General features: G+C 50.9%; 1 protein-coding gene across 1 annotated transcript; it reads left to right on the forward strand.

Moving 5' to 3' along the window:
- The first annotated feature begins 499 nt into the window (after nucleotides 1-499).
- kntc1 (kinetochore associated 1) lies at nucleotides 500-21,609 on the forward strand. Its single transcript, XM_067227753.1, is given in 61 exon segments — nucleotides 500-637; nucleotides 733-853; nucleotides 951-1,066; nucleotides 1,328-1,406; nucleotides 1,554-1,631; nucleotides 1,734-1,768; nucleotides 1,905-2,015; nucleotides 2,109-2,208; nucleotides 2,623-2,675; nucleotides 2,796-2,911; nucleotides 2,994-3,048; nucleotides 3,319-3,417; nucleotides 3,707-3,750; nucleotides 3,874-3,942; nucleotides 4,080-4,155; nucleotides 4,243-4,368; nucleotides 4,556-4,722; nucleotides 5,083-5,194; nucleotides 5,511-5,654; nucleotides 6,783-6,839; nucleotides 6,922-6,993; nucleotides 7,113-7,232; nucleotides 7,345-7,488; nucleotides 7,612-7,707; nucleotides 7,927-8,030; nucleotides 8,136-8,238; nucleotides 8,541-8,675; nucleotides 8,802-8,921; nucleotides 9,115-9,187; nucleotides 9,369-9,436; nucleotides 9,567-9,883; nucleotides 10,334-10,506; nucleotides 10,617-10,717; nucleotides 10,840-10,981; nucleotides 11,089-11,145; nucleotides 11,371-11,534; nucleotides 11,723-11,827; nucleotides 12,133-12,261; nucleotides 12,452-12,568; nucleotides 12,915-13,024; nucleotides 13,139-13,346; nucleotides 13,600-13,689; nucleotides 13,987-14,155; nucleotides 14,549-14,607; nucleotides 14,779-14,995; nucleotides 15,217-15,290; nucleotides 15,735-15,945; nucleotides 16,079-16,191; nucleotides 16,308-16,360; nucleotides 16,858-16,936; nucleotides 17,391-17,515; nucleotides 17,842-17,977; nucleotides 18,205-18,300; nucleotides 18,652-18,708; nucleotides 19,125-19,179; nucleotides 19,672-19,735; nucleotides 20,056-20,185; nucleotides 20,699-20,788; nucleotides 20,924-21,078; nucleotides 21,314-21,410; nucleotides 21,512-21,609. Coding segments are annotated over 61 exon segments (6,660 nt in total). The 3' UTR covers nucleotides 21,548-21,609.
- The last annotated feature ends 101 nt before the right edge of the window (nucleotides 21,610-21,710 follow it).

Consider the following 21,710-nt stretch of genomic DNA (forward strand, 5'->3'; position numbering starts at 1 on the left):
GGGTTGATGGTGACTTTTCTCTTTCCAGCAAACTGTCTCACTGCAAATAATTTTGCGAGGTATTGAGGTTTCCTGAACATTTTGTTATATAACAAGAGTATGATATTTTAAAGTAGTGTGTTAGTTGCCAGAATGTGTATGCCTGCATTCTAGATTTTTTGGGGGGGCTTGGCTCATATTTCGGGATGGTTAGCTACCCGGCTAGCAGCACTGACAGATTGTTTCTGTTCATCGCATTGATTGTCTAACACCGATTCAATTAATTGAACGCGCTTCGTCAACACGGGTTAATGAACATGGTCGACCATTTCAGTCCAACTTGTTGCCCACGTCCTTAAATCAGAGTATTTGATAGATCAACGAGTGTCATCTGAAGTATAAACAAGGAACTTCTCTACTAGTAATCTATCCCTCTGTGATTTCGATTTCTCTGATGTCAGTTTTCAGAAATTCACAAGTTTGCTTATAATTTCAGTCAGACCAGGTGGACGGAATAAGGATGTGGAACGACGTCGAACTGCTGACCAATGAGGACACCAATACTATCCGGCTTTATAATGACAATATATCAAGAGAGGAGAGTTGCAGTGGTTTATACCAAGTGGATACATTAGTGAAAATCTCTCCTCCCGAGAAGGTAAATAAACCGAGGACTAACGTACAATCATGGGGCGTGTCATGCGAATCCTCCAAAAAGTTATTAATTGTAAGTTAACTCGATATTTTCTGTAGGTGCTGTCCGTTCCCCAGCTTTTCTCCTCCTGTGATGCAAACTGCAGTGTTGTCGTCGCAGATAAAACAGTCATACTTTTTGACCAGAGTTACCAGACCAAATTGCTTCATCTTTGCTTTGGTGAGCATCAGTACACATCGATGTAGGATCTGAGCCTTAGGTGATTTGACCGTGACAGTAATGTCTGATGAAAGAATATATAAATATTGTGTTTCAGATAGTAACTTAGATGCCGTGGAAGTGTGTCTTAATGGACAATTTTTGGTGGTCTGTGAGAGAAATGGAAAACTTCATCTCATCTACGTGCCCCAGAAAAGGACTCTTTTCACCAGGGTAAGAACCCAGGAAGGCATCTCCCTGACCTGAACACTCAGTTATGATGTGACAATATTCTCAAACAGTACACTCTATGTTCCACATGATGTCTGATGGACTGCCACTGCAATATAAACTCTCTGATTACAATTTGAGCGTGGAAGGTGACCGTTATAGTGATTGTTTGAATTATTTCTCATGTATGAGAGGGAGATTGAATAAGTGGTTTCTTAGATTGTATAATTATTGTGGTTGTATGATGAATGTGTATTATGGTAGACTGTGGTGGACACAGCTCTGTCTGGAGATGAGAAAACATATCAACGTCTTATCCTGCAAGAGGACAAGACATCTTTAGGTGAGACCTATAACTCGATCCTGGTAGTATCTTCTAAGAAAATCATGTTTAGTGGTTCAGCTTGTCCTAATTAAGGAGCGTTATTGCAAACCAACTCATGATTCTCAGTCATAGAGGAGAGATGATATTCTTGTGACTTGTTGGCAGGAATGGTCCACCTGTTCCTCCTCACTAAAGATGGGTTTTTCCACATGACAAACCTTGCTCTTGAGAGAATTCAAACGGGTAAACTGCTTTTCTATAATAATCACACTTGTTACTTGAGTTACAATTTAAAGAAACGTCACATTCATCGTTCAAATATATATTTTGTCCTGATTTCTGTAGCTCTTGAGAGAAGGGACATGGGGGCTTTGAAAGAGGTAGGACCTGAGACGGTGTCAATAAATCTGCTTCATAAATGTTAATATTTATTGAAGTTATTAGTTATTATAGAAGTTATTGAAATCATATTTAATGATTGTAATGGCTTCCTCATCCCCACATTGCCTCACACAGCTCCAGTCTCGCATCAAGACAGACTTCTGCAGCACCGCAGAGTTTCATGCAGAGGCCTGCAGCACTGCAGTCGTGTGCAACCTTAGTAACGGAATCCACCTGATGATCGGGGTACGATTTCCTCTGTTGAATCACTGCATTCGGTGAACAAACGACACCATTCCCACAAATCAGAGTGTTTGAAAGAGTGCTTGTTTTGTTCAGGCGCATGGGGACTGTGACAGTGTTCTAACCCACTGGAGAATGGATCCTAAACAGGCCAGCATGTCCCTCTGTCAGTCACTAGACTCCAGTTTGATACCAGGTAATACTCCTAGTTTGATACCAGGTAATACTCCTAGTTTGATAGCAGGTAATACTCCTAGTTTGATACCAGGTAATCCTCCTAGTTTGATACCAGGTAATACTCCTAGTGTGATACCAGGTAATCCTCCTAGTTTGATAGCAGGTAATCCTCCTAGTTTGATAGCAGGTAATCCCCCTAGTTTGATACCAGGTAATCCCCCTAGTTTGATACCAGGTAACCCTAGTTTGATACCAGGTAATCCTCCTAGTTTGATACCAGGTAATCCTCCTAGTTTGATACCAGATAATCCTTATAGTTTCACAAACATGATGTCAGGCGTGCCTCCTTTGAAATACTTTATATTTTGAGTCTATTTTGAGTCTTGGAAGTGTTCTTAAAGTTAGAAAGTTCAGTTTGTGTTTCTCCTCACAGGGATAAGGAAGATGCTGGCTGTCGACAGTCTCCTGTATGTTCTAGACGTTGAGGTGAGTACAACCGACCCGATAAATGACTTTGTTTTTGATTGGTCGGTTTCTCGGGGTCAGAGGTTATTAAGCACAACAAAAACGATAATAAATCCTCCTGGTTTGTTGGCACGGCGACAGAGCGTCCTTAGCCTTTGGGACGTGCAGTACCTCGTCATGGTTTGCTGCTGGCCTGCCGTCTCCATCCAGGACTTCCTGCTCATCACAGAGTGTGACTCCGCCTCCATGTGAGTGCTGTTGTGTAATCGCCAGGATCACAGACACTCTGGCTGTGCTATATTGCTTAAAGAAAAAATATGTTTGTAATTTTCCTTACAGCCAAGAAAATGGCAGCATGAAAATCATTACCTTGACCGTACAGAAGGAGAATAAGGTTAGTAAATGGCATCATTGGTTGTATCTTTGGTGAGGTCAGATGGCTGAGCGGTTAGGGAATCGGGCTATTAATCAGAAGGTTGCCGGTTCGATTCCCGGCCAAGGCTAAGAGCGTCTGCTCAGTGACTAAATGTAAATGTCTTTGTTCTGTATGCTTGTGTACAGAACAGCCCCGTTTTTCTGCCTTCTTGTCATCGCCCTGTCACTCCAAATGATTGAAATAGTCACGATGACACGATTTTAAACGGGAAACTTGTTTTTTCTGAAGATGAGAAGTCTCCAGGTGTGCTCTCTGCCCTCCCTGAACGTGCTCTACTCTCTGGAGGTCTCAGCCACTTCCTGCCTCGTGCAGTCCAGGATGAGCATGGTAAACCACAACTAGTAGCCCTTACTTATTACTAGGGGTGGGATATTTATTTTGGTACCCCACGATTCGAATTGAATCGATTCTTGGGGTCACGAATCGCAAAAAAAAAAAAATCACGATTTCTAATCTTTTTTTTTTTTTTTTTTTTGACATTTGTGAATCGATGTGAATCGCTAGAAGACTGAATCGCGATTCAAATGTGAATCTATTTTTTCCCCCACCCCTACATATTACCCATACAGAACATTCCTCTGTTTTACCATGCCTCACTCTTCCCTTCTGATTTCAGGACACAATATACTTGCTGGAGGGTGTTTATGAGCATATACTTGGGTGAGTATTCTGTTTGTATTGTACGGTGTAACTTTGTTGGGGTTCTGTCCCTACAGCCTGATAAACACAGAATGAGTCTGTGCTGAAAGTAACGGTGTTTCACTGTCGGTGTTCGTCTTGTAGCCAGGAGGAACCTGAGAAGCTGTCTGCTGTTGTCGTCAGGTGTTTTACTGAGGCTCTACCAGAGAACAGGTGAGGTGTTAAATGCACACACATGCACACTCACACACACATGCACACTCACACACTCACACGACCCACAGTGTTTTGTTTCCTCGTTTTAGGACTTTGATTACGTCTTTTACACTTTTACATTCTTTCCCTTTCAGACTCAGCCGGCTTTTACACAAACACAAATTTGAAGAGGCAGAGAAATTCGCCATTACATTTGAACTAGATGTTGAGGTAAGTACAGGAGCCTAAGCACTGTGCAGTTAAGGAAGAAACCAGGAAGTACACCGACCCACGCTCCATCTCCAACTTCCTGTGTAGCTGGTGTACAAGGTGAAGCTGGACTTTGTGCTGGAGCAGCTGGCCTCAGCCTCGGTCGGGGGCTACGGGCAGGACGTGTGGGCCGAGCAGGTGGAGGAAGCCAAGACCAACCTGACCAAGATCCAGGTGAGCAAACTCACCTGAAGCTGCCTGCATCGGCAGAGGGGGAAGGACAAGTCAGAAACTCAGGCTCATAGACGGGCGTCAAACCCAGTTTCGGGCTCTCTGTGTGTTGCAAATCACCTACATAAACATAAAAACAAACCAAAGTCATAACTAACTGACTGATGTGTGTGTGTGTCATCCTGCTCAGGACGAGCAGTATGTGGTGGAGTACTGCCTCAAGGCGCCCTGGCCGACCTTTGACACGGCGGAGAAGATGCTGAACCACGCCGCCTCGCGCTACCCCTCCTCCCACATCCAGGAGGCCCTGGCCCGGCTGGCCACCTTCTGCGGCCTGCACAGCCCGGACAGCTTCAAGTAGGTCCACCTGTGCTCCTGTGCTTCACAGGTAGGGTCAGAGAGGACAGTACCAGGGCTGGAGACGAGTGGTGGAAGATGCTGGTACTGAGAGTAACTCTGATGGATTATGTCTGAATGAAGGGCTTGTGAATGTCATGTCAGGACAGTGTAGGAGTGTAGTTTAGTTTTCAAATGTGGACAGCTTTATTTAATAACAAGGATGAGGCTGTAAAGTCTTAATAAAAAGTGTTAGGGGGAAGGCTGACTTCCTGTTTCCCAGTCATGTATAATGAAACTTCGGGCCCTGGGAACAGCCCCTGGTCTGTCACAGTTAAAGAAACGTATGGCGATTACCTCCGACTTGATTTGGCTTCTTAGTGGCATCGCCTGGATTGAGTTTCTGAACAGTGGGGACTGTATGGGGGAGGTCCTGTCCCTCCTCCGGGACGGGGAGTTGAGGAGCGCCCAGCACCTGTGGCTCCGGCACGAGGTCAGACCACACCCAGACCAGACCTAGACCACACCCAGAACACACCCAGACCACACCCAGACCACACCCAGACCACACCCAGACCACACCCAGACCACACCCAGACCACACCCAGACCACACCCAGACCAGACCCAGACCACACCCAGACCACACCCAGACCACACCCAGACCACACCCAGACCAGACCCAGACCACACCTAGACCACACCCAGAACACGGCCCAGAACACAGCCCAGAACACAAACAACACCAGCGCAACATCAGCACTTTCTTTGGCATAAGTAAGTTTTCATCTTTTGTTTTGATCTTCTCAGGGGGAGATTGCGGGACACTTTGACGAGGGCCGTCTTGAGTCCCTGCTGAATGCGTTCCCGGAGGAGCTCCCCTCGCAGGACATCTGCCCCTGGCTCAGGAGTGTCATAGTCCCCTTCGTCAGGAGGGTCCTCCCCAGGGGACAGGTGAGACACACCTGGACACCAGGTGACACCAGCCCTGTAGCTGAGGGCTTAACGCAGAGGCCTGGGTTTGGATCTGGACTTGGTCCTTTGCTGCATCTCTCTCTCTGTCTCTCTCTCTTTCTGTCTCTCTCTCTTTCTGTCTCTCTCTGTCTCTCTCTCTGTCTCTCTTTCTGTCTCTCTCTCTGTCTCTCTTTCTGTCTCTCTCTGTCTCTCTCTCTTTCTGTCTCTCTCTCTTTCTGTCTCTGTCTCTCTCTCTCTGTCTCTCTCTCTCTCTCTCTCTCTCTCTCTCTGTCTCTCTTTCTGTCTCTCTCTCTCTGTCTCTTTCTCTCTGTCTCTCTCTCTGTCTCTCTCTCTGTCTCTCTCTGTCTCTCTCTCTGTCTCTCTCTGTCTCTCTCTCTGTCTCTCTCTCTGTCTCTCTCTCTGTCTCTCTCTGTCTCTCTCTCTTTCTGTCTCTTTCTGTCTCTCTCTGTCTCTCTCTGTCTCTCTCTGTCTCTATCTCTCTGTCTCTCTCTGTCTCTCTCTGTCTCTATCTCTCTGTCTCTATCTCTCTGTCTCTATCTCTCTGTCTCTCTCTCTGTCTCTCTCTGTCTCTCTCTGTCTCTCTCTGTCTCTCTCTCTGTCTCTCTCTCTGTCTCTCTCTCTGTCTCTCTCTGTCTCTCTCTGTCTCTCTCTCTGTCTCTCTCTCTTTCTGTCTCTCTCTGTCTCTCTCTGTCTCTCTCTGTGTCTCTCTCTGTCTCTCTCTGTCTCTCTCTCTGTCTCTCTCTCTTTCTGTCTCTCTCTGTGTCTCTCTGTGTCTCTCTCTGTCTCTCTCTGTCTCTCTCTCTTTCTGTCTCTCTCTGTCTCTCTCTCTCTCTCTGTCTCTCTCTCTCTGTCTCTCTCTCTCTCTCTCTCTCTCTCTGTCTCTCTCTCTGTCTCTCTCTCTCTCTCTCTGTCTCTCTCTCTGTCTCTCTCTCTGTCTCTCTCTCTCTCTCTCTCTCTCTCTCTGTCTCTCTCTCTCTCTCTCTCTCTCTGTCTCTCTGCCTTTCCTGTCACACTTCACTTTCAAACTTTCCAATAAAGATGAAAAATGCCAGATAAAAATACATCTTAAAAAATAAATATAGATATACATTTTATTTATGATCCTAGAAAATTCTAGCAAGATGGTGTGAGCAGAAAGCAAGGAATCTGGAATTGACCGAGAAGGTAAAGTTGTCCTGATCACTGATCTGTAATTCAAGACATCAACATCCACACTAGTCTCATTTGACCTTACCGGTTTCCACAGGGCGACTGGCCCCAGAACGGCCTGGACCTGGCCCAAATCGGACTGCCCTCCTTGTGGATGTGGATGCCCTCCGTAAGAATGATTTACTTTTATTTCCCCCCCTACTCCTCCTTAGCCCACATATAAAAGTGTAGAATCCCTGCCTGATCCAGACAGGAAGTGATGTCGCGACCTGTGCTTGTTGATGGCAGGAGGATGAGTATGGTGCGGAGGAAGTGGAGCACCTGAGGACTCTGGTCTCCCACCTCAGCCGACTGCTAGACCTCCACAAGAAGTACACCTGCCGGCTGTCTCTGTCTGTCTTCGAGAAGGTGTGTGTTAGGGGGTGACAGGGCTTCTCAGCCACGACGGTGATCTGGTCTTGACTGTGTCTGGATGTGTGTATATTTGACGGTGTGTGTGTGTTGGGTGTTTCCTGTGCAGGGGAGTGTCCGCAGCGTGGCGTGCTTCATGCTGGACAAGGTGCCCGCCCCGGCTCTCATCCCCTCTGCTGTGGAGAGCAGCGTGCAGCCCTACGCCCAGCAGAACCAGCTGGGCCTGGATGAGCTGCTGCTGCACTACATCAAGGTGGACACACACACACACACATGTGAAGTGTTGCTGCCAGAACAAAGACACTTCCTGGTGCGGATGAATAACGGCCCATCATCTTGCCTCATGATGTCACTGACTGACCTCTGACCCGAGCAGGACCTTCTGGAGCGCTGCAGCTCCCAGACAACCACGCTGTTCACTGAGTGGGAGGCCAAGGCTGTGGCCGTGCAGGGCTGCATGACGGACACAGACGTGAGTGGGACTCCTCCTCCCCCTCTCCTCCCCCTCTCCTCCTCCTCCCCCTCTCCTCTCCTCCTCCTCCCCCTCTCCTCCGGACGGCTTTCCCGCTCTTACCTGAACCGCAGATCTCGAGGCGATCCGATTCAGGCATCCATGAAAAATAAGTGAACCTAAGGTGAACGGATGGGGCACGTGTTGGTTTTGAAGTCAGTGTGTGTGCTGTGTTTGCAGCTGATGGTGGAGGCCGTGCTGGAGATCATGCAGAAGGCCGTGGTTCCCTGGAGTGCTGTGGTGGAGGAGCTGGTCCAGCAGTACCTGGACATGGAGGGGCCCAAGTGAGTCCCTGCCGTGCTCACGTCCACGAAGGCCTGGTTCAGCCTGGAAGGATCACTGTGTCTGCGTCAGTGTGTGTGATGTGGTCGTCCGTCTTGTGTCTCCAGGCAGGAGCTGCTGAAGGAGAGCTTCCGTCTGATGGAGATCAGGAAGCTGCTCCGAGGGTACGGCATACGCAACTCCAACCTCTCCAGCAGCACCCAGATCATGGTAGGACCGCCCGCCAGCAGGGGGCACCAACAGGGCTGTGCAGCCCTGGTCCTCGGGGTCCCCCGTCCTGGAGGTGTCCCCCCCCCCCCCCCCCCCCCCCCCTCCACACACCTCAGAGGAACGCTCGTTATCAAGCACTGCAGAAGCCTGATAACGACACGCTCATCTGAACCTGGCGTGATGGAACATCTGGAACGTACAGGACAGTGGGCCCTGAGGACCAGGGGGTTAGACCACTGCCAAGACAGTAAGCCCTCAGACACCAGACCCTCACGTTCTCCCCCTCCTCTCTCCCCCTGCAGACTCTGGTGAGATACATCTTGAAGCAGGACGTTCCATCCTCGTTGGAAGACTCCTTGAAGCTAGCAGAAGCCTACAAGCTGCCCACCTCCCAGATCAACACCTTGTATCTCATCCAGCTGATAGACCAGGGCAAGGTGAGCAGGGACAGGAAGTGAGGGACAACAGGAAGTGAAGCGGGCGTCTCGTCCTAAACGATTCATCCCACCACGCCGAAAGCTTTCAATAAATAAGCGTTTGAGTGTTGGGTGTTGTCGTTGCAGAACGAGGCGTGCGTCACGTTGCTGAAGAAGCTGCCATCCTGCGAGGCGGAGCGTGTGATTGGACGGCTGACGACCTGGGCCAGGCTGCACCTGCAGGACAAAGACCACCTCTGTGATGAGGTGAGGTCTTATTTTGTGATGTGGCGCTATATAAAATAATATTATTTTTTAACTTGACCTTCCAGGGGGGGCGGGGCATAATATAATGGTAGGGGAAACACTGCAGTTGTGTAGTGCAGGTCTTGTGTGTCTCTGTGTGAGAATGCACGTCCACGCCTCTCATTTGACGCCCGTCTTCCTGCGTGTCTCCCAGCACAAGCAGCAGCAGATGGTCATCGCCCAGGTGATGGTGGAGGCTCTCAGGTTCCTGCAGAGGATCCAGAAAGGTTCGGCAGCCCTGACATGACCTCACACAGAACGGGACTCAATATCAATATCGTTACGAGAATATTACAATAATATGAACGTTATTAATAATATAATATGCATGTATTCTCGTAATAAGTAATTGATCGTGTTGTTCTGGAGGACGGTGTTGGCTTGATTGCAGCGATCTCTTCTCCACAGATGACGCTCTGAAGAGGATGGAGTGTGAGAACAACCTCATGATGTTCCAGGCCATCGCTCACCTCCAGGTACGGCCCGTGAGGGAGAGGGAGGATCCAGCACACAATCCATTTGTCCTTGCTCCAAATCTCCCATTTCTCGCTCATGAACTTGACCTTCAAACTAGATTACTAAAACCACACCCCTCTTCCCTTGAAGGAGGATTTCGACATCTTCCTCACCCCGAGCGACTACGACGACCCCAAAGTGCGCTCCCAGTTCCAGGAGCACCACATCACCGCTTACGAGAACACCCGCGCCAGGAAACAGTCGTCCGTCGTCGCCGGCGGCAATTACGTCCCGGCCACGCCCCCGGTGGCCAACGACCCCGACGGCAAGACCAAGAGTATCTCCACGGAAGCGGGGCTGCGGAGGCTGTCCAGGCAGCTCCAGCGCACCGAGCAGGAGCTGTGGGCCGACCTGGCCCTGCGTGCCGTGGGGGCGGGCAGGGTGGACAAGGCCCTGAAGATCCTCAGGTGAGGGGGGAGGGAGGAGAGGGGGGGGGGGGAGGGAGGGAGGGAGGGTGAGGGAGGGAGGCAGGGTGAGGGGAGGGGGGGTGAGGGAGGGAGGCAGGGTGAGGGGAGGTGGAGAGGGGGGGTGAGGGAGGGAGGCAGGGTGAGGGGGGAGGGAGGAGAGGGGGGGTGAGGGAGGGAGGCAGGGTGAGGGGAGGGAGGAGAGGGGGGTGAGGGAGGGAGGCAGGGTGAGGAGAGGGGGGTGAGGGAGGGAGGCAGGGTGAGGGGGGAGGGAGGAGAGGGGGGGTGAGGGGAGGTGGAGAGGGGGGGTGAGGGAGGGAGGCAGGGTGAGGGGAGGGAGGAGAGGGGGGTGAGGGAGGGAGGCAGGGTGAGGGGAGGGAGGAGAGGGGGGTGAGGGAGGGAGGCATCTGTCGCACTTCACCAAACACTATCCTCCATCCCTCCTCGCCACAGCGACCTGTACGAGCACCACTGCAACCCCAGCACGGGCAGGGTGCTGTTCAGCGCCGCCCAGAGGCTGTGCCAGATGCTGGAGGCCGACGTGCCCATGGTGCTGCCCGAGGGCACGGACCTCCCGGTCCTCATCCACAACCTGGCCTGCCAGGCCATCGCCTTCTGCCACTCAGGTACCTCTCCCCCTCCCTCCCTCCCTCACCCCCCCCCTCTCCCTCACCCTGCCTCTCACCTCTCCTCCCTCCCTCACCCTCTCCTCCCTCACCCCCTGTGCTCTGAGCAGATCTGCTCCTGGACTGCGTGGAGCTGTGCAAGAGCACGAGGGCGGCCTTGGACGTGTACCAGCAGTGCCAGCTCTCCGACCACTACGGCTTCATAGCAAAGGTCCGTTTCAAAGCAACGCCGCCTCCCTGAGTCACGCAGGCTTTCGGCGCCCGATCACCATCACAGGTTAGAGGACAGGTGGTGACGTTGGGTGGTCTTCTGTGACGGTGTCCCCTCTGTAGGACTCCCTGAGGGCGGAGAGAGACCCGTACTCCCAGTGGAGCTTCCAGGATGTCTTCAGCGAGGACAGCATCGTCCTGGATCCCTTGTCCGTGCTCCCGGTCCAGTATGAGATCACCAACTGTCTTCTGCCTTTCTCTCCAGGTACAGAGCCCCCCCCCTGCAGGTCACCTACCAGACACTAACCACACACACACGCACTCCGATGCTGACGGAGACCTAACCCTGTTTGTGTGTTTTGGTTTCCGCAGACACCAGGCTTTACCCTCTGGACAGCTGCTGTCTGTCTCACAGCTCGTTCGTCAAAGGTAGCTACGGGGACGGGGGCGTGTCACTGTTTTAGAAGCGCTCCTCTGTCCTGTGACCCCCCCCAGAGTAACCCCCCCACCCCCCTCCGGCTCTCTCACCTCCTCCACCTCCTCCTCCACCTTCTCTCCCCCCTCCTCCCCTCACCTCCTCCCCCTTCCACCTCCTCTTCCACCTCCTCCTCCACCTTCTCTCCCCCCTCCTCCTCCCCTCCCCCCTCCTCCCAGGGTATAACTTCCTGCAGCCCCTCCTGGGCCCCCTGGCCTCCATGCTGCAGATGCTCCAGGAGTGCAGCCAGCTGGAACTGGCCCTGCGCCTGCTGGTCAACTCCTACGGCAGCTGTCTCCAGCATGTCACCTCCAACCTGATGGACTTAAAGCTCGGCACGCAGGTACAGGATCCAGGACAGGGGCCGTTCCCGGAAGCTTCCGGTCCTCCGGAGCTGTGGATTGTTGTGTGTGTTTGGGAGGGTGAAGTGGTGGTTATACGTGAACGTAAAGATGGATGTGTTCACATAAAAAAACATGTTTATCTCTCTGTCTCTCTCTGTCTCTGTCTCTCTCTGTCTCTCTCTCTCAGCTCCACGACCCTCAGAGCCTGATCAAGTACAAGACATGTTTGGACGGTTTGAGAAAAAACACTCTGTCCTCGATCAACACTGTTGCTGTGGCTCTCCTGCACAAGGTCAGCTGACCGTCACCACGGCGATGTTATTCATCAAATAAATCATTAAGACCGTTACGTCTGAAGCATGGGTGAAAAGCCAAAAAGGCAAATGTTCCACTTTTTGTGGCACAATAAAGTAATTTTTACTTATTTTACATGTCACCACAGTGACATAATGTCACTCATTTGACTGCAGATCTAGAGGTCACAGGTTCAAATCCCCCCCTTTGTACGTTCCTTTGACCCCTCATTACTGTAGATTATAGTGACGAACAGCCGTTGTTGATGGTGGACCCTGTTTTGAACGTTGCTCCGTGTTAAAGGTGCTCAACTGGAGGGTGGTGGACGGTGACCTGGCCATCGGCCTCTGCACTCTCCTGTCCAAAGCTCAAGTCATCAAGATACTGTGGAAGGTGATCGACGACGCCTGGCAGAACTACGACAAGATCCTGGTAGAATCCCTCTTTCGATCGAGCGATTATTATGAATGAATAAATACTTGATTTCGCGCCACGAAGATCTCGGAGCTGTTCACTTCTGCTGTGCTTTATACAAACACTGTTTTGATGTTGATTTGGATAAAAGTGGATCAAATGTTGAACGAAATGTCAGTTGGTTAGCCTGTCTGTCCTGCGTGTTCAGGCAGTGGCGATGGTGGGAGCTCACCTCAGCAGCCTGTACAGAGAGGAGGAGCAGCAGGCCAGGTTCCTCTCCGTCATCACAGACGCAGAGTGGGGGATCAAGCTGGGCAAACTAGGGGTCAGTGGAAGCTTTACCTTTGACCTTTGTCTGGTATTTATCTTGGCCTCCTGGCTTGACTGTCGACAGATTCTCTGGTGTTTTCACCAAGAAAGGTTCTTGTAGGAGTTGAGTCGTGTGTGGAGGACTGTTCTCACTGCCCCAAAGATGTCCAACAAGCACCAAACATTCTACTGTTGGCTGTTGGGGTTAGAATGTTTGGAAAGATAACTGTCATTTTCAAACTGCCCCGACAAACACCAACAGGCACCTCAAACCAACACAACCCAGCAGCTGTTGTTGTTGCCGTTTGTTGGTGTAGTTTAGGCAGCGTGAACTGGCTTCAAACCAGCCTCCTCTCCTCCAGATCTCCATCCAGCCGGTGTTCCGTCAGGGTCCAGAGATGAAGAGCAACCTCATCCCAGCACTGGTGAAGAACCAGAGCATCACCCCTGACATCATCCTCCATTACTGCAGGTCAGAATCACATCTGACATCATCCATCATCCATAACTAGCAGCAAACGCTATCACCACTGGTAACACTATCACTACTGTGTATGATGTGTTTGTGTGTTTCCTCCGATCCCAGCACCTTCGGTCTGGACCGGGACGGAGTGATCAACCAGTACATCACCACCCTGCTGCTCCAGGAGGAGGGGGAGGGTGACGCTGGCCTGGCCCAGGGAGAGCAGCAGGCCCTGGGCCAGGCCGACGCCCTGGAGAGGGCTCTTGAGGTCATCCCCATGCTGCGCAGCACCAGCGACCTGGTCATCAGCCTCAGCGCTGCCATGCTGAAGGTCAGAGTCCTGCCAGCAGTACAGTATCCAGCCAGAACATGCCTGTGCCTTACATTTACATTTAGTCATTTAACAGACGTTCTTATCCAGAGCGACTTACAGTAAGTACAGGGACATTCCCCCGAGGCAAGTAGGGTGAAGTGCCTTGCCCAAGGACACAACGTCATTTGGCACGCCCGGGAACTGGCAACTTTCAGATTACTAGCTCGATTCCCTAACCGCTCAGCTACCTGACTCCCTGCCTTCCCCACAGCTGAGCCCCTACAGCTACGAGAGGATCGAAGCTGTGCTCCAGATCATACAGACCGCAGATGAAAAGATCACCAGCATCTCCATCAATCAGGTACAGCTCTCTGATATGGGTGTGTGATGTACTGGCCTCGCAGGGTCATAATAAAAGATTTATGTAGCAGAAACGTATCCAAAGCGATATAGAGTCCTGGGGGGCGGATTTGAATCTAGGAATCTGCTGTCAGACGCTCTAACCACCGTGCGATTCCCCTGAAAACAAGTCCCAGACCAGCGTACGACCTTGCGCTCCTCTCTCTCCTCTCCACCCTCTCCTCCCTCTGCTCTCCTCTCTCTCCTCTCCTCCCTCTGCTCTCCTCTCTCTCCTCCCTCTCCTCTCTCTCCTCTCCAGTCCCTGGCGCTCCTCCAGCACCTGAAGTCGTACAAGCGCATCTCTCCCCCCACGGACACGGAGAGCTCCTACCTGCTGGAGAAGGGGCTGGAGCCCAGCCCGCTGGCCCAGACCAGGCTGCCCTTCCACCTGCTCAGCCAGTCCAGCAACCTCTACTGGAAGATCATCAGTGAGTGCGAGGCGGTCAGCTGGGTGTCGCTGACAACTCGCTCCGAAGGGGGCGTTTTTCCCCTCTGTCCCGTATGACTCTTTCTTACATTTATTCATTTAGCAGACGCTCTTATCCAGAGCGACTTACAGTAAGTACAGGGACATTCCCCTGAGGCAAGTAGGGTGAAGTGCCTTGCCCAAGGACACAACGTCATTTGGCACGGCCGCGAATCGACCCAACAACCTTCTGATTATTAATAGCCCGACTCCCTAACCGCTCAGCCATCTGACCACTTCTTTCTTCTGTGTAAACCTCTGACTCTCGCTTTGACTCTCTCATCTCTTTGAGTCTCTCTTTCCATGACTCTTTCTGACTCTATTTATCTGACTCTTTATTTGCCTCTTTCTCCAGGTCCTGAGCTCAACGCGGAGACCTTCCCCACCCTGCTCCTCATCAGCAAGCTGATGAAGGTACACCAGTCCACCCCTCTCGTCCATTCCACCCCTCTCGTCCATTCCACCCCTCTCCTCCATTCCACCCCTCTCCTCCAGTCCACCCCTCTCCTCCAGTCCACCCGCCTCACAGGAAACATGTACTGTTTCCAAATCTGTGGTGATCCCCCCCCCCCCCCCCCCCCCCAGGAGAGCCTGGACAAGCTGTACATGTCAGCTGTGAAGCACGTGTTTGAGAAGACCATGAAGCCCCTGGTGCTGGGGCAGAGCAGGAGGGGGTCGAGGGCCGCGCCCCGGAGGGAGGCCCTGAAGGTGGCCAACACCATCAAGCAGTACATCTGCTGCATTCAGAACCCCGAGTGGGCGGCGGCCACAGCCCAAAAGATCGCCCTGGAACTGCCCTCCGGTCTGAACCCCCCACATATTAGACGTTTCTAATCATATAGAATATACAGATACATATTATATGTTTAAAATTAACAAGCAATGTTGCAGGGCTTCACAGATGCCCACCAATTGTCCTTGGGCTAGCCAATTGGACACCGCCACATCACTGCTCATTTCCATGCTTGTTTTGGGTTGTTAGTAGAGTATTATTTGTTTACATATATCTATCTCCGTATGTAGGTGTTGAGAAGACTGAGGCGTTGAAGTTCTGCCTGGCCCTCTGTGACGCCTGGCTGAAAGGCCCCAACCTGGAGGTGAGCAGCTGGCCAGAGACACAGGCTCAGGCTCACACCTCGCTCACACCTGGGTCACACCCCTGAGTCACATCCCTTCTGTCTCTCTGTGTCTCTCTCTCTCTCTCTCTGTCTCTCTGTGTCTCTCTCTGTCTCTCTGTGTGTCTCTCTCTCTGTGTCTCTCTCTGTCTCTCTGTGTGTCTGTCTCTCTGTGTCTCTCTCTCTCTCTGTCCCTCTGTGTCTCTCTCTGGCTTTTTCTTTGTGTCTCTGTCGGTGTCTCTCTCTTTGTGTCTCTCTGTCTGTCGGTGTCTCTCCCTTCTCTCTCTCTCTGTCTCTCCCTTTCTCCCCCCCCCCTCTCTCTCTCTCTCTGTCTCTCTCTCTCTGTTCTCTCTCTCTTTGTGTCTCTCTGTCGGTGTCTCTCCATCCTCTCTCACTCACTCCCTCTCTCTCTCTCTCTGCTCTCAGGACTCTGCTCGGGGCCGGGCAGGGACCCTCCAGTCCAAGCTCAGGCTGCAGTTCCAGCGCTCGGCCACTGAGAACGCCCTGGCGGCGGGCCAGCTGAGCAGCCCGGAACACCACAAGCTGCTGGGGGTTCCAGCCAGGCTCATCGCCGCGCTGTACGAACACGCCAGCGTGGAGGAGCGATTCAGGGGCACCGCGGGACAGAGCTACCCCGGTGAGCACCTGAGACACCTGTAGCGTACTGTACTGTGTTTATTTTTTCTGTGTTCAAGCTGGGGTATAGATTTCAAACTCAAACTGGACGTTGCTGTGCTCCGACTTGAATCGTTTTTTTTTTTCACAAACAGACATTCACGTCGTGTGCAAAGAAATAGCGTCCATCAACTGCGTGGATCTTCTGAAGATCCGGAACATGATGCTGGAGAAGTGGATTTGCCAAACGGGCCCCGCTGCCACCAAGGTCAGCCTGGCTGCTCACCAGACGCTGAGGGTTCGTGCTGGTGTGGATTGTTTTTGTGTTTTGAACAACTTCACCTCTGACCCTCCCCTGTTTTGTTTTCTATTTCTGTGAAGGAGGTCCACCTTCAGGATTGTGTCAGTGATATTCTGGAAGATGTAGACCTCATGAGGTACCCGGTTTCATTACATTTACATTTAGTCATTTAGCAGACGCTCTTATCCAGAGCGACTTACAGTAAGTACAGGGACATTCCCCCCGAGGCAAGTAGGGTGAAGTGCCTTGCCCAAGGACACAACGTCAGTTGGCATGACCGGGAATCGAACTGGCAACCTTCGGATTACTAGCCCGATTCCCTCACCGCTCAGCCACCTGACTCTTACATGAATATCACCTCTTAATAAGTGTAGCTCTGGATGAACACAGGTAGTGTGTGGCTTGAGATCAAGTTCCAGTTGAACCATTTTGCTCGTGTCTCACCGACAGCTGTACACCAGCTTAGGTTTAGCTTGAACATTGGTGGAGGTCAACATGTTGTTCACCCCTTATGCTAACCCAACCCACACTCTGCTGTTTATAATCGGTGAGAATGTTTGAAAGGTCTGTTGACATTGGTGGTGATGTATCCCTGCTGTCCGCTCCTAACCCCTCCACCTGTCGTCGTGTCAGGGTGGTGTACCTGCTGCAGATCTTCCCCACGGACACGGCAGTCTGTCTCCTCGCCCCCATCCTCTCCGCTGAGACGTGGGTGAGTTGACCTTTTGACCCGAGAGGCCGCCAGAGGTGACGGACTGCAAAAACAGGGGCTTGTGGGGAAACGGAAAAGACATCTCAAGTTCTATTCATTTAGACGATGCTTCTTTATCCAAATGCTGTGCTTACCAAGGGATCTTCCCCCTCCCTCCCTCCCTCCCTCTTTCTGTCCCTCTTTCTGTCTCCCCTCTCTCCCCCTTCTCTCCTTCCTTCTCTCTCTCCCTCCCTCTCTCTCTCTCCCCTCTCTTACTCCCTCTCCCCCTTTCTTTCCCTCACTCCCTCCCCTCCCTCTTTCTCTCTCTCTCTCCCTTCTTACCTCCCTCTCTTCTCCCCTCCTTCCCTCTGTCTCTCCCCTCCCTCTCTTCTCCCCCTCCCTCCCTCTATCTCTCCCCTCCCTCCCTCCCTCTGTCTCTCCCCTCCCTCTCCCCTCCCTCCCTCCCTCCCTCCAGCCCCTCAGCAAGTCCGGGCCCCGTCTGACGTTCTGTCACCGCAGCAGAGCCCTGCTGTGTCTGCTCCACCTGGCCCCCCCCGCCCCCCTGGAGGCCCAGCTGCACATCCCACGAGCCCAGCTCAGGTGAGGCCACTCTGGGACTGCAGAGACAGCCGGGCGCAAGGACGTTAAACACATACAAACGTGTTTTTATTTCCCTGAACTAGGCCTCACAGAAACTAGAGATCAGGATTGTAAGGATGCTAAATACATACAAACGTGTTTTTATTTCCCTGAACTAGGCCTCACAGAGACTAGAGATCAGGATTGTAAGGACGTTAAACACATACAAACATGTTTTTATTAGTATTAAAGTAATATTATTAAAAAAACAGATGGCTGGTGAGCAGAACGATGTGAGCAGTTGTGCGTGAGCTGCTCGTGTTGCCTCTGTGTGTGTCGTCCCCCAGGTCCTACCTGAAGTGTTACATCTACCTGTCCCAGCTGGAGACCCTGAACATCCCCTACACCCTCAAGTCCTTCCTCAGCAGCCCCAAGGAGGGCATGGTCAAGGGCCTGTGGAACAACCACAGCCACGAGCCACAGGTCCGCGCTGCATCCATGGCTTCTCGTCAGGATGCACTTGTTGAAACTCCATCGTCAAACCTCTGCATGACATTTCCTTATTAATAGCCAGTTAGAGATTGACTACTGAGGTCCTAATATATGTTTTTATCTGCCAGTTAGCTAAAGAGGTTGACAAATGAGGTCCTATCAGTGAGCCAATCTTCGGCCGAGGCTCGGTAGGTTGACGTGAGGTTGTGTGTTGGCAGGCTGTGCGCCTGGTGGCAGACCTGAGTCTGGAGTACCAGGTGTATGACCCCCAGCTGTGGAACGGAGTGCTGCAGAAGCTGCTGGGCTTCAACATGGTGAGCGGAGGAACACACACACACTCATACACACACACACTCATATACACACACACTCATATACACATACACACACACACTCATATACACACACACTCATACACACACACACTCATACACACACACACACACTCATACACACACACTCATATACACACCAGCCAGGGGCCTGTTCCATGAAGCGAGTTTACAGAATAAGCCAGGCTTATACCCGACGTAAGTCTGGCCTGTTCGGTAAACTCGCTTTACCGAACAGGCCCCTGTTGTCGCTGTTGTTGTTGCTAAATAGAGAATCATGATGCGTGTGTTCATGTCGGCCTGATGGACAGTTGTATTCCTGTCCCCTCTCAGATTAGCCACCTCCAGAAGGTGCTGGAGACCCTGGGCGCAGTCCCATCACTGTGGCAGGTAGATTTACATTTTCTTTGCATGGAGCAGGAAGACCAAAGATAGAGAGATATAGACAGATAAGAAGTACTGTGCAAGTTTTAGTAGCTCAAGATTTTATAACATGCATATTATTTTTTTTTTTTACAAATTCTTAAAGCGTTTTTGCTTAACTTTTATTTTGTATTTTTGGGTGCGTGAGACTTTTGCACAGTACTGTGTGTGTGTGTGTGTGTGTGTTAATAGTGTGTACTTGTACCTGCTGTGTGTGCGTGCATGTGTGTTAATAGTGTGTACTTGTACCTGCTGTGTGTGTGTGTGTGTGTGTGTGTGTGTGTGTGTGTGTGTGTGTGTGTGTGTGTGTGTTAATAGTGTGTACTTGTACCTGCTGTGTGTGTGTGTGAGTTCCCTGGTGTGACGTGTGTTTTCTTCACCAGGTGTCCAGCTTCTCCAGGACGTGGAAGAGCATGATTCTGGCTCCCTTCGTGTCAGGTAGTCACAACAAGCTCGCTACACATCCACTCTTCACTCTGGGGACTCTTAAGAAGATATATTAATATTTAAAATCATATTTATAAATAGATTTTTAATATAAGAATATATAAATAGAATCTAAGTACAACCTTTCAATCTCAAGTTTTTGGTATAGAGTAAGATTATGATTCATTTTTATTTTTTTTACATATTTTTATCCCTTCAATGTATGGATATTGTGGGAGGGAAATTGCGTGGAACCAGCTGTTCTCCTGGTGTGTGATGATGATGATGAAGGTGGTGGTGGTGATGATGATGATGATGTGGTGTGATTGATGATGAAGGTGGTGGTGATGAAGGTGGTGGTGATGATGGTGGTGGTGGTGATGATGATGTGGTGGTGATGAAGGTGGTGGTGATGATGATGATGATGTGGTGGTGATGATGGTGGTGGTGGTGGTGGTGATGATGATGAAGGTGGTGGTGATGAAGGTTGTGTTCTCCTCACAGCCTCCCTCCCCCTCAGCCCAGAGCAGCAGGGCACCATGTACCGGACCTTCCTCCTCCTCCTGAAGTGAGTAGAAGCTGCCACCCTGCTGCAGGGGGGGGCAGCAAAACTACCCCTTCCCTCTCCCTCCCTCCCACCCCACCCTGCTGCAGGGGGGGGCAGCAAAACTACCCCTTCCCTCTCCCTCCCTCCCACCCCACCCTGCTGCAGGGGGGGGCAGCAAAACTACCCCTTCCCTCTCCCTCCCTCCCACCCCACCCTGCTGAGGGCCACGCCACAGTTTTCAAATCAGAAACTTGAAGGAAGCTTCTACAGTCTAACTTTTTTTTTTTACTGCATACCTGTGTCTTTTGCCCCTACCCTCACCCCCTACCCTCACCCCCTAGGTGCCCATTTCTGTTAAGCCTAGACCTCATAGGCATCGCTAACCGCTTCGCCCAGTTCAGCCTGCCAGCCTTCGCTCTGGGTGCTCTCCTGCTCATCCCCTGCACCAAGAGAAAGGAGCTTCAGATCCAGGTCAGGTGACCGGGTCATGTGACCGGGTCAGTTGACCGGGTTACACAAGCTGTAGTACTGGATGTTAGCTGGCTGTTATATGGGGTTGCTGAATATTAACAGCCTTCGGCTACTAGGTAGCTTTTTATACAAGCGATTTAGATATTTTAGTTACATGTGACTCAGTGGCCTTTCAGAATCAGAATCAGAATGGGATTTATTCGCCATGAAAGTTTGCACAGACAAGGAATTTGCTTTGGCAGGAAGGAGCATACAATAAACATATACCTAAAATTTAGATATGTGGACTATCTATACTAAGGGTACATAAACTAGCAGTACTAAGTGGGATTAGAATAGAATTAAATATACAATAAAATAAAATATAAGTTGCCGTAAATTACAATATAAAAATACAAATATTACAAAAAATACAAATGTACAAGATACCTATTTCCCTGTTGAAAGGTAATGACGTGTGTGTGTGTGTGTGCGTGCGTGCGTGCGTGCGTGCGTGTGTGTGTGTGCTTGCAGGGCCTGCTGTCAGCCTGTGACCCTGTCTCCCTCCTGGAGCAGGTGGATGATCTCATGACCACAGGGGAGCTGGCTGGAGTTCCCTCCATGGTGAGCTTGCCTCCCCCTCACCCACCGGGTCTGGATGGGCGAGCGAGAGACCGGTCGCCCCCCCGTGCGACCACACTCCCTCTTTAGCCTGCGTCTTCCGCAAGACGTTGAATCTCCCTTTCTCTCCACCCACAGGTAAGAGAGACGGTGTTGACTTTCCTCTGCCAGCACGGGCAGTTTCAGGAGGTGTGGAAGACCAAGCACTTCAGTCGTCTGAAGCTGTTGATGGTCTCTAGTGGACTTCTGCCACAGGTGAAGAGTCTGCTGGATTATCTGCTCAGCCAGAACTGGTATGGAAAGTTTTCTACTGTGTACAACACTGCAGTAGTGGTGGTTTGATGTAGAGGGAGTGCCTATCGTAAAAGGGAATTTCTAAATGCAGCATGTCACTCGCTATAAGGAACGAACAAAGACTGTGAATGTGTGTACATGCGTTCGGACAATGGTAGCCTGTGTGGGGGGGTAAGAAATCATTGGACCAATTGTTGGTGATGAAGCAGTGATTATATGTTGTTCATGGGTCAGTCAAGAGGAAGCGAACTGCCTCGCTCGCGAGTACCTGAAGTTCTGGGAGAGGAAAGCTGGGAAACTGGAGGATGTCAACGGCTCAGAGGCCCTGAAGGTAACTCCCAACTGCCAAATCACAGGAACATGGTCGGTTTTCACAGAACGAAACCTGTTGGGTTTGTATATACATTTTTTATATATATGTTTGTTTTGCAGGAGTTGCTCAACATGGAGAACGGGGCTTTGGCATAAAGAATCCAGAGACCAGTCTTATATTTATATTTACACTTCCATTATCTGTCATAATGTTAATACACACACAAATAAATACGTTTGCATGTTATTAAAACATTTATTTCTTCTTTTTAATCGTGAACTTGTTCTATTTTAAGTATGAAATAGGGACAATAAATGG

Source organism: Osmerus mordax, chromosome 24, assembly GCF_038355195.1.
Source record: "Osmerus mordax isolate fOsmMor3 chromosome 24, fOsmMor3.pri, whole genome shotgun sequence".
NCBI classification, from domain to species: Eukaryota; Metazoa; Chordata; class Actinopteri; order Osmeriformes; family Osmeridae; genus Osmerus; species Osmerus mordax.